General features: G+C 36.5%; 1 protein-coding gene across 1 annotated transcript; it reads right to left on the bottom strand.

The window, feature by feature from the left end:
• Positions 1-502: 502 nt before the first annotated feature.
• LOC130738569 (TMV resistance protein N-like) lies at positions 503-12936 on the bottom strand. The gene is made up of 13 exons (XM_057590598.1): positions 12169-12936; positions 11802-12046; positions 9841-10697; positions 9359-9652; positions 7647-7730; positions 6387-7094; positions 5375-6295; positions 4768-5286; positions 3613-3705; positions 3453-3536; positions 2503-3313; positions 1592-1706; positions 503-1525 (listed from the first exon to the last, which is right to left on the bottom strand). Exons 1-8 carry the CDS (start codon positions 12663-12665, stop codon positions 4828-4830), a joined length of 4065 nt encoding a protein of 1354 aa, XP_057446581.1. The 5' UTR covers positions 12666-12936; the 3' UTR covers positions 503-1525; positions 1592-1706; positions 2503-3313; positions 3453-3536; positions 3613-3705; positions 4768-4827.

Genomic DNA, 12936 nt, shown 5'->3' with positions numbered 1-12936 from the left:
TCTCCTTGGGTGTTTGAATGCATTGTGCTTGTCCACGTACAAAAAAAACCAAAGAACCAAACTTGACTCATGTGCTGTGACTGTGAGACTCATTTTTCTGGGATATTTTACTAAAAAAAAGGCTATCGCTGCAATGACCCAACCACTGAACACTTTTACACCATGATGGATGCAGCGTTCCTCAAAACTGAATATTACTACTCTTCCTCACCTATCACTTCACATCTTCAGGGGGAGAGGAGAGGAAGACCTGAACTGGTGTTATTGCCCAGAATGGAGAATATTGACCATGGTGCATCTGGATGATGCAAGTATTAACACAACCGAGGACGTTAGAGTGGAGAATACTGGCTACGATGCATTGGAGGATGTAACAGAGGATGATGGTGCAGGTTTTACTAAGGAGGATGCAATCATTGATAATGACATACACGTGTAATATTAATGCAACTAATGATGAAATTTAACAATGACAATCTTAAGGATGTCCATAAGCCATGAGGTAAGCTCTCATAAACTAGTTTATAATAACAATCTGGATAATCCTACCAGTTAGCAACTACCATTCAAGCATAATAGGGGTAAATGTAGACACAAATTTCCTTTTCAATATTTAACCTAAATGTAGCTGGGTACGTAGCTGCATTATCTCAACAGAAAAGGAAGCATGATGCCCAAAACTGAATAAAACTTTAAGTCATGTGAAATATTTTCACTGTTGAACCCTAATACTATTCACGTGGCAGCTGAAGACTGGTTCTGCCCCCTATCTCACCCTACTAGTCTTGAAGCGATTTCCATTTCCAAGGCCAAATTCAAAAATAAATATCACATAGTACCAAAATCATTATAGCCACAAGTACCATATTAGCATATTTAATCATTGGCTGGAGCTTAAAAGTTGCAATATCGTAATACCAATATGACTTGCCGTCTTGAAGAGATATTAACTTGCTCAACAATGTATTCAACCACATTACAAGCGGATACTAGCATAAATATTTTCTGCACTTCTCTCTTTTCTTCTTTATTACTAATCAGTTGAAGAAATGAGATGAATTCACTTGTAAATCGACTAACATGTGAACTTATTATTTGAAAGAAACAAACATATTGCATTCATGGGTGAAGAGCATCATTCCATTCCCTCCTTCATGACATTGTGACATGCTGCCCTCAGCTACATACTTCACACTTCAGTGGACGTTGGGAGGAGTTTTCCACAAGCTGGGGAACAAAATCCATAGCTGGAACATAACATTGTCTCAAAGCCCCATCTGAGTGTGTTTGGCTTATAAATCCTTCTACTTGAAAGATTTCCCAAAATTAGACAAACAATACTCCCATCAGCAATTTCACAACCAATTTTCAAAACTCGATAGACACTTCTATGAAATTAAGCATTAATGTTCAAATAATTTTCCAATAACAAGCCATCAATTGTGATTGTGACAGAACCTACCAACAGCTCAAATTGGATCATGGACACTTCATATACTGAAAAACTGGCGACCAAGGAAAAAACCTAACAAAAATAGAATAAAATAAGATTCCATATGTCAAATAAGAGGGAAACTAACAAAGATTATACCTTTATGCTCCATTTCCCTACGCATTCACGGGGTGGAATCTCCAACTCATTCTGCTTGAAATTGTAAAGACTGAACTTTTAATCATTTATAAAGATCTTCATACCACTGTGATGCCTAAGAAAAATGGAATGACAAAGAAAACTCAGTTGGGAAAAATCAAACAGGAAAAGTATGGACCAATAGACAAACATCAAAATAGTATATGGGAGATTGCAGTAGATGCAAAAGTGAGTTGATTTCAACTTTAAAATCAACATTAAGGTGCTGCTTCCTTTTAATAGAAACCTACCATTAAGAAATGTAAAACATAAAATAGTAACTCAATCATCACACCATTTTAGTCTTGAATATTGACCTAAAACAATTAGCATGATATCCTGGGCCTCTTTAAGAATGAATTGAGTTGTAGTTGCAACTTAAGTTTTTGATGGTAAATGTTTAGCTTTACAAACAAATTTGCCATGGCTCTTGGAACTCTACCAGTTCGAACTTGCAATGATATTTTTGTAGGAATTCTTAAAGATTGAGTAATACCATATAATTTAATTAAAACAAAATAGCAAACATCTCTGTTGGTGCCACTGCTGATAAAAATGTTATAGTTTACACCAGAAAGACCATCAATATGAAAACCATTTTAAATTATTAATATCAATAATATTTCAGCTTCACAAACCAACCAGCCTGAAAAATGAGAGCAGAGCAAGATGTGAATTTGTTGAGTTGGACTTGGAGAAAACAGAAAGTGAGTGAGATAAAACAGTAAGCAGTTGCTATTGGGGGCGAACAGAAGATTTCTACGAACATTCACAATGGCTCTATTTCTTGCGGCTACCATTGATGCATCAATATCATAGATTAAATTCTGTTGTCTACGTTGAAAATTCTACTTGAATTACTAAATATCTACCTCTAGCAATCTTCTTAAAATCTTCAGAGTTCTGACCAGTCAGCTTTAGTTCTTGTTTGTGATTTCTGTGATGCACATGTTGCATATGGGGTGTTGTTTCATTCAGCCTCAAAGGTTCTTTACTTTCTCAGAGTTATTTTCCGATTCAAAAGCAAAGATGTCACCTTCAATGGCATTGATTTGTTCGTCTAGCTTCTCTTACTTTTCTCCATCTAGGATTAACTTTTGGCGCAGCTCATTTTCCAAGGCCAAAACATTTCCCAACTGATACTTCTTAGCTTCCAGATCTGCTTTTAACTCATCAACTATCAGCAGTTTCTTCTATAACTTCTATATTTGCTTCAATGTAGTCCCTACTCCAACATTGACACCCCTAGAAGCTTCTGATAGCAATGTTCTCATTTTACCCGATATACCATCATTTGCAAACAAATTGGGCAGGAATCTAAGCAGGTTTTCATGGCACTACATTGTCCAGGGCGCATTAAAACTGAAGCATCAACAAAGATGAAATCTTACACAGTTTGCAAAGCTGGATGGCATCTTCACTTGGAGCAGTGAACGATTTGCCATGGGAACCTGAAAAAGCAGCATAAAATGCTTCTATTTTCAACATCATCTTGAATTAGATCAATTTGATTTCTGAAAGAGTCATCAATAGTTGGCAAAGAAGTGCAACAAGCTTTTAGGTGTGTACTTCTTCTCCACTAACTTTGTTGAGAAGGTGGGAAGTACGACCTGAATATTTTGCATCTCTGCAAACCTCGGGGCATGAGAAGTTATTCCAGGAGCCTTTTCGGTGGGTCCAAAACTGCTCCATCAAGTCCAGAGAAGAAAGGTGAAGTGGTTAGCAAAGACCGGCAATAGCATGAGAGTAACGCACTCGACAGAAAAAAGTAATCAACATACAGTTTTCTGATTAAGGATTTATCATGTATCTATTACCCTACCAAGTATGGTATATGCTTTTTCCGTCAGTGCAAATGAACTTGTGTCTATCAGAGTCTATTTGTGATTAAAGCACAGCAGCCTAACTGTTGAGAAGAGCAAGGGATTGGTGCATCAGTAATCCACAAAGACCTAATCAACAGTAAATAGAAAAAGACCTACCAGTACACAATATATCTCCAGTAGAAACCATTTTCTTTCATAGCCGGTCAGGCAGAAACTTTTCCAGAAACACAACCTATTCTTTCACCTCTCCTACAGGGATGACAGGATAATTTAGCTACTTAGCTGATTAAAAACACACTAATCAGTAGAACCAGTACTGTAGTACATACTAATATGAAGAAAACCCAAACTTCTCAAGAAAACCAATACTAATATTAGTTTATTAATAACATAACAAATTAATAATCAGCAGAATTAGAACATACTCAGTTTACAATGTAAAAGGTAGAATTAGAACATACTAATCAAGAAAACCGTAACTGTTAAAATCATCTTTTACAAGAGCACTTCTTTAGAAAGAATGACTAAAATAAACCACATTAACCTGATCCATCAATGATGAAATTTTTTTGGGACATGCATTTAAACCAGCTAGACTTTGAGTAGTTTGCTCAAGAAAGCAGCCAAGGCTCTCATCTACCAGTATTGAGAAACTTACAACAAAGAAATCACCTTCAAAAGAAAAACCTCTATAAAGATTTGCCAGAGTAGTATCACAAAATTCATTAATGATTTTTCCAACAGTGGAGGCTCAAAAGGAAGGGTATTATGTACAGAAGAATATGTTGAGTGTTAACAATTATTAAAACTAGGCAAAATTTCAAGATGTAGTAACAGTAGTCAACTAGACATAAAAAATGCACATCCCCAGCCTATACTAGTGAAGCAAGAATACGTGAAATAATAGATTTAACTTATACCCTGAAAGTGGAGGAGGATAATAGAAAAAAATGCAAAACCAAAAAATGTAATGGCAAACAATTCTTATTTACAAAATACGACCTAGAGCCACCCAACCAGTGGTAAAATCTAGTTCTCATACTTCCTCTTTGATACTACCAGGAACAAGAAAGAAAGAATTAGAAATTGGACCAGAGTGGAAGTAACTGTAAAAATATTTTCCTTATCCTAGCATAAAATAAACTCCAAAATATATAATGAAACAGGTTATATCTTACAAGAAGACAATTTTGTATAAAATGACTAATCAACTTCAACATCTCACGTGAACATGATGCAGCTAAGTTATCATTGTAGGCATAACAAATTTGCACGATAGAGTCCAAGAATTGGTAGAGTTGATCTTGTTACCTTTTATGATTTTATCAACATCAGATTCAATCCTTGAGAGCAATGACTCAGAGCAGTGTCTTAAAGACTAAGCTCAGTATTAATATCATTCTCTGGATCAGTGAACCGAATATCCTCCATGCTACTTCTCTCTTTCAGTACATGGATTCCGCATTTCTGGAATGGGAATTCGAAGTCAACCTCCACATGGTTCCACTTATTTTCTAAAAGTGCTTTGTCCAGATTACTATTAAATTTTTCCATTTGCATATGGAAAAGGTGTAAATGATATGTTTCTGGTTGCCGCTTATTTTCACTCCCACCATCCCTATAGAAAAATGGATTGCCATTGAAGATCACTCTAACAGGAGATTTAGAATTATTCCATGACAACGGAGAGACAACACCGATAACCACAGCAGGGAACTTGTTCTGAAACCAGAAAGACATTAACTGTCCTTGCATGCATTGGTGGTCAAACCAGTTTGGAATCCATACTCGTGGTAAACGAAATCTAGTATTTCCAGCCTCATGAAGTTCCTATTGATCATAAATAGTTCATATAAGTTTAGAAACATTAAAGCGAGCATCAATTATCAAATCACATTAAAAACAAACAAACGAAAACCTGATTCAGTAACATGCTTTTGCTCGAGGAAGTCAAAGATTCACAGTTTAATGCAGACAGAGATTTTAAGCATGGCGGAATCTCTCTAATTTCCTCAAGTCCCTTGCAATCATCCAAAATAAGTTTCCGTAAAAAGCGGCATTCTTTGATGCATTCAGATAGAACTGAAAATACACTCCCCGATAGGTCTAATTCTTTAACATTAGCAAACCACTTGAGACCTATTGCCAAAGATTCATCTGAAAGGATGCATCTTTTGAGACAAAGATATTTTACATTTAAAGGCCGCATTGTGCTCCCTTCTTCTTCATCCCCGTCCTGTTTTAGCAATTGCCACCCCCCATATTCGATGGAAAGCTTTGTCAGTTTTCGCAGCATGCAAATGCTACTTGGCAACTGAATATTTCCACACTTGACCAGATATAACTTTCGAAGCCCACTAAGACTTTGAAATGAAAATGGTAAGTCTTCTATAGGAGGACCTCCGGAACGAAAACTGACATCATTTAATCGAACATCCTCCATGCTAGTTTTCTCTTTTAATACATGGATTCCCCATATAAGGACTGGGAATGTATCATCATCTATCCTAACCTCCGCATGGTTCCACTCATTTTCAACAAGTGCTTTGTCCAGATTATCATTAAAATTTTCCATTTGCATATGAAAAATATGCAAATGATGCGTTTCCAGCTGCCGCTTAATTTCATTTTTACCATCCCTATAGAAAAATGAAGTGCCGTTGATGATCATTCTCACAGCAGATTTAGAATTATTCCATGAAATAAAGTAGAGAGCTATGGCAGGGAGCTTGTTACGAAACCACAACGAAAATGACTGTGTATTTATCTGGTGATCGAACCACTTTGGAATACATGATTGTGCCAAAAGAAAATTGGTGTTTCCAGCCTCATGCAATTCCTGCTAGTTATAAATAACTGATAAGTTTATCCAAAAACATTAAGTAGAAATATGAACTATCAAATCAAATACATTAAAAACAAATCAAAACCTGGTTCAATAACTTTCTTCTGCTCGAGGAAGTCAAGGATGTGCAGTTCAATGCAGAGAAAGTTTTTAAGCTTGGTGGAATCTCTCTAATCTCTCGAAGTCGCTCGCAACCATTCAAGACAAGCTTCCATAAAAAGCGGCATTCTTTGATGCACTCAGGAACAATTGTGAATCTACTCCCAGATAGGTCTAATTCTTTCACGTTAGCAAACCATGTAAGACCTATTGCCAAATATTCATCTGAAAGGTTGCAGTTCAAGAGATTAAGAACTTCTACTTTTGAAGTCTGCATTGGGCTCACATATTCTTCACCCTTGTCTTGCTTCGCAAATAGCCATCCCCCTTCCTCAATGGTAAGCTCAGCCAGTTTTGACATCAGGGCAATGCTGCTTGGTAACTCAACAATTCCACAGTTACTCAGATATAATGTTTGAAGTCGAGTAAGATTACGAATTGAAAATGGCAGTTTTTTCATGGGAGTTTTATGCAAGCGAATATGTATTATGTTTTCCATCTTCCCTAATATTTCTGGATTATTCCCAAGACTTTCACAATATGAAAGATCAAGTTGCTCAAGCGAGGCCAGCTGGAGAAGTGGAAAACTCCAAAGCCTGTTGCAGCCGTTAGCCCTCAAGATTTTAAGTTTATCCAGCAGTCCAACAACGGGTGTAAAACTCTCAAGACTTTCACAAAATGAAATATCGAGTTCCTGAAGAGAGGGTAACTCAAGGGATGGAAATTTTTTCAGCTTCCGGCAACCTCCAGCAAGGAAGATTCTAAGTTTTCCCAGTGACCCAACCTCGGATGGAAAACTCTCAAGACTTTCACAATTTGAAAGAAAAAGTTCTTCAAGAGAGGCTAGCTTGAGAGGTGGAAAACTCCTAAGCTTCGGGCAATGACTAGCATGCATGATTTTAAGTTTATCCAACAACCAAACCTCATGTGAAAAACTCTCAAGACTATCACAAGATGAAATATTTAGTTTTTCTAGAGAGGGCAACTCGAGGGGTGGAAAGTTCTTGAGTTTCTCGCAACCTTCAATGTTCAGGATTTTAAGTTTACCCAGTGACCCAACCACGGGTGGAAAACTCTCAAGGCTAACACAATATGAAAGATCGAGTTCTTCAAGAGAAGGCAGGTTGAGGGATGGAAAATCCCGGAGATACTTGCAAAAACTAGCACACAAGATTCTAAGTTTATCCAGCATGCCAACCGAGTTGTAAATTTGACTCTCAATATGACAATGTTTAAGAGACCAAACTTCTAAATTGGGGAGGCCAGATACGTCAGGCATCTTCCAAGTTTGAGAGTTATCAAGAATTAAAACTCTCATATTCTCAAACTTCTGCACAAAGAAAGAAAGAAACAAGCAAGAACCAAATGAATAATCTTAAAGTGAATTTATTAATATACAATATCAGGCATATATAAATTCATGGGTTAATCGTCTACTTGGTCCCTGTCTTTGTCTCGCCGTCTGAAATTAGCCCCTCCCCGGAAAATTTGTAAATCTGGATCCTCTCGTTTGCAATAAGTCTGGAGCAGGTCCTCGCCGGAGCCCGGAGCTCCGGCGAGTGATGAATTGGCTCGCTGACTGGGATAAAAACGCTGACGTGGATTTTAAAAATAAATAAAAAATAAAAAAATAAAATAGAATTCAGATTTATTTATTAATCCAATTAACTAAAAAAATCTAATTAACTATCTAACCCTAGTCTAATTCACAAAATCAATTTACCAAAATCAAAAAAAAAATATTGGTGAAGTTAAACACATCTGTGTTCCTGCTCCTCATCTCCATGTTCATCATCTTCATCTTCTCCATCACATCATCTTCTTCCTCATCACCTCCTTCAACAGATCCGTGTTCCTGCTCCAGCTTCTTCACCCGCAACCCACCCTCACTTCTTCCAAAACAGAGCTTCTGAACCCATCCCTCCCTCACCCGCGACCCACCCCTCCATCTGCTATGGCCATCCGTTTCCTGCGGTGCTGGATTTCTTCTTCCATGGTTTCTCTAACTGGGGCAGCTATGGTGGGGATTGGGGTTTTTTGTTTTCTGGAAATTGATTGTATTTCTGGATTTCTTCTTCCATGGTTTTTTGTATTCCCAATTTTTTTTTACCAAAGGAATGTTCCAGATCTGCATCCCTTCTGGTTGATTTGGGGGTTTAGGTTCGTGGCATAAGATGATGGCTGGGCGAAGGGAAATGGTGATGCGAGAGGGAGATCGAAGCAGTATGGGTAAAAATTGAAACTTGAGCAAGATCTGAACCTTTCTCTCTCGATCTCCTTTCTGCGCCTCTCCCTTCTTCATCTCTCTCTCTCTCTCCCTCTCTCGATCTTCTTTGGACTACAAGGTTGCAGGAAGAGGAACTATGGCTGGATTCCACAGTTGAACAATTTCTCTGGTTTGATGGTGTTATTTTACGGTGAGGGATTCTGGGTTGAGTTTTTGGGATTTGGGTCTTGATTCTGGGTTTAAGTTGCAGGTTGGGTTGAGATGAAACTATTGACTGGCTAGGTTTGTAGAAAAAGTTGAAGATGAAGATTGGGGTTTTGGAAGAGGTGGACACTTGCTAAGATGGAGAAAATTTGTTTCAGAAAAGAATTGATGAGAAATGGTAGAAGATGATGATGAAGAACGTAGAAAGTTTGTTTTTGTGAAAAGATTGTTGTGATTTTTATTTTTTACTAAATAAGTTTAATTTTAATTAATTTGGGTTTTTAATTTAATTTTCTGATGTTTAATTTATTTTTTATTTATTTTTAAAATCCACGTCAGCGTTTTTATCCCAATCAGCGAGCCAATTCATCACTCGTCGGAGCTCCGGGCTCCGGCGAGGACCTGCTCCAGACTTATTGCAAATGAGAGGACCCAGATTTGCAAATTTTCCGGGGAGGGACTAATTTCAGACGGCGAGACAAAGACAGGGACCAAGTAGACGATTAACCCTAAATTCATTAACTTGCCTTATTCTCTAAGTTTGCCGACTTGAATGATGTAAAGCAACTAGAGCGTAACTTGCTTGTGGAAACTTTCTTCGGATGAAAATCAAACGGTAAACCCAATGCAGGTGTGGAATATCGGTCCCATTCCAGTACTCTTAAACTATTTGGAAGATCTTTGAATTTTTTGGAAAAATAAGCATTTCTAACAATAAGTGTCTTCAGTTTTTCCATCTTCTTGAAAGCCTCTCCCTTCTGTTCTACCACTTCTTCAAATGTCGGAATATCCAGGCATATAATTTCAATTTTACTCGTTCCCTTTTAAAAAAATTATAAATCAGCCAATATACACGCATATGGGTTAGGACTTCAACAAAAGTATGTAGATAAATTTGCATATTTTAAAGAGGAAAAACTGTAACTAAACCATTACTAGCATTAATAATCAAGAGAACTAATCAAGGTTAAAGATGAGGAGCCAAACCATCCATATCAATCTCACTCACCGTATTTCCTTCTAAAACGTGAACTACATCTTTATGGAACCATAACCTACTTCGTTTTCCAGGCTCTTCCGGTGATTCTTGTCGGACAATTTCTTTCCCCATATCCTCTATTAAGTCATGTAATATCACTACATCAGACTCACTGATCTTAATGAGGGATTTTTCGACCAACACACCTATGTGATGTACCTTGTTGTCACCATAATGAGCATGAAGTAATTCTTTGACCTTTGCCAAATTATAACCTTTGAAGCAACAAGCAATATCAAGAAAAACACTCTTCTCTTCTTTGTCCAAAGCATCATAGCTCACTTCAAGTATCTTTTGGATCTCTTTAATAGGAATCCTCTCATACCGATCTAATGCAGATTTCCACTCTTCTATGCTTTTTTTAAACAAGTGAGAACCTATTACTTCCAAAGCTAATGGAAGACCAGAAGCATAAGTTACTGCACGATCTAAAATGTCTGCATAACTTCGACTAACTTCGAGAGTTTGAAAGGCCTTCCTTGCGAGTAATTCAAAAGCATCTTTCTTGTGCAACCCCCTCACCTCATACTTTCTATCAACCCCATGACATGCTAGCAGGTGTTTGTCTCGCGTCGTGATAATGACTCTACTGCCAGGACCAAACCATTCAGGGCTTCCGGCAACAGCTTGCAATTGCTCCTGATTGTCAACATCATCTAGAATCAAAAGAACCTTCTTTTGTTGGAGCCTTTGCTGAATTATTATATGTCCTTGTTTCACACTTGTTAATTTCTCCTCTTTACCTAATTCAGAAAGAAGGGTCTTTTGGAGATGTAGTAACCCGTGTCTGTTTGAATTTTCTCTGACATTTTCAAGAAAACATAAAGGCTTAATTGCACTTTTGCTCCCTGATCTTTCACCTTTGTGCGATTTACCTCCCTCATCTTTAAAATGAGCGAATTCCCTCCCTCTTCTATTAATATGTGTTATTTAGGCCCTTCCGTTAGTTAGCCGTCCAATTACTAACAGCGGTTGCTATTTTCACCCTCCCTTTTACTAACCACACCCCCATATCAGAAAAAAAATAAAATAAAATAAAATAAAATGGAGGTAAATCGCACAAAGGTGAAAGATCAGGGGGCAAAAATGCAATTAAGCCAAAAAATAAAAAAAAATAAATGAAATAAATTAAATACAATTAATAGAAAATAAAAAAAAACTGAAAAAAATATTTTTATAAAAATCAAAGAAAAAATAATAAAATAAATGAAATAAGTTAAATACAAATAATAGAAAATGAAAAAACATTTTTATAAAATCAAAAAAAAAACTGAAAAAAATATTTTTATAAAAATCAAAGAAAAAAATGTTTTTATAAAATCAAAGAAAATAAAATATTTTTTTTAATTGAAGATAGAAATTTAAAAATAAAATAAAAGAATAATTATTTTTAATTTAGTGTAGGTGGTGCAAATAGAAACAAATTCTTCTTTTATTTTATTTTTAAATTTCTATCTTCAATTAAAAAAAATATGTTATTTTCTTTGATTTTATAAAAACATTTTTTTCTTTGATTTTTATAAAAAAAAAATTCAGTTTTTTCTTTGATTTTATAAAAATATTTTTTCATTTTCTATTAATTGTATTTAACTTATTTCATTTATTTTATTATTTTTTCTTTGATTTTTATAAAAATATTTTTTCAGTTTTTTTTTAATTTATAATTTTTTTTTATTTTCTATTAATTTTTTTTAATTTATTTTGTTTTTTTTATTTTTTTATTTTTATTTCTGATAAGGGGGTGTGGTTAGTAAAAGGGGGGGTGAAAATAGCAACCACCGTTAGTAATTGGACGGCTAACTAACGGAAGGGCCTAAATCACACATATTAATAGAAGAGGGAGGGAATTCGCTCATTTTAAAGATGAGGGAGGTAAATCGCACAAAAATGAAAGATCAGGGAGCAAAAGTGCAATTAAGCCAAACATAAACCTTCAAAATGGTGGGCAATCGAATTATAAACTGATAGAGCAAGGGTTGTTTTACCAAGACCACCAATTCCATGGATCCCAACCATGAGCACTCTATCATCAAACCCAATATCCAAAAGCAAATTTACATCTAGGATTTGGGACTCCAATCCAACTGGGTAATCAGCAACATGCAAAGCAACACATTTAATGTTTCGTGAGACCTCTTCAACTATCTTCTCAATAAACTCATGTTCATATTCATCCCTGCCCAAAAAGAAAAGTGAATTATTTTCAAAGCCATACTGATACCTCTAACACTTACTTATTGCAAGTCCAATGATAGTAATAACTAGAGAAAGCAAAGAAACAAAATATAAAGAACATACCCATGCTTGAAATGCCATCCAGACAAGTTAGCTACTTTCTGCAGAGACTTCCTCCATTTTTGCAATCTCTCCATCTGATCCTTGAACCTCTCCTCATGCATAGCCATTGCTTCTCCATAAGTACCACTCAGCTTTCTCACATCAGAAGGGTCGACATCATAAAAAACAGGCCAAACCAGTTGACCCTTTTCCTCAAAGCAGTCAACGATCTTGGAAAATTCATCCAAGCAGAAGGAGGAAGATGCATAGTTCCTCGAGAGCACAACGATGGCAATCCTGGAGTCTTGAATTGCCTTTAGAAGTGATGGTGTGATGTCCTCCCCTTTGTGAAGCTCCTCATCATCAATGAAGGTGCGGAATCCCTTGTCACAGAGAGCTTTGTACAGATGTCCAGTGAAACCGTAGCGAGTGTCAGTCCCTCTAAAGCTGAGGAACACGTCGTGGGTGAATCCATTGACGGCGGCGGTGGCGGCGGAGGAGGAGGAGGAGGATGCCATTAGAAGAAAGATATGTTGGAACTGATACACAGTAGTCACACAAACACTTTCTCCATCTTCTTATCGTGTGCTTTGACTATGTTACTTCCTTGTAATTGTTCAAAGCTTAAATATGTTGCTGTTGCTGTCACTCACTCTGTGTGTTTGGTTCAACTGAGGGAAGAGATTTTAAGTATTATCATGTTTGGTTCAAGAGAGGGAAAGGAAGGAGGGGGAAATAACTACACTTGTATTTTTTTTTTCCCTTGGGAAAACTAACTCTTTACTTAGA

This window comes from Lotus japonicus, chromosome 2 (assembly GCF_012489685.1).
Source record: "Lotus japonicus ecotype B-129 chromosome 2, LjGifu_v1.2".
NCBI classification, from domain to species: Eukaryota; Viridiplantae; Streptophyta; class Magnoliopsida; order Fabales; family Fabaceae; genus Lotus; species Lotus japonicus.
Note: the sequence above shows the minus strand (reverse complement) of the source record. Positions and strands in the feature narration are given on the sequence as shown.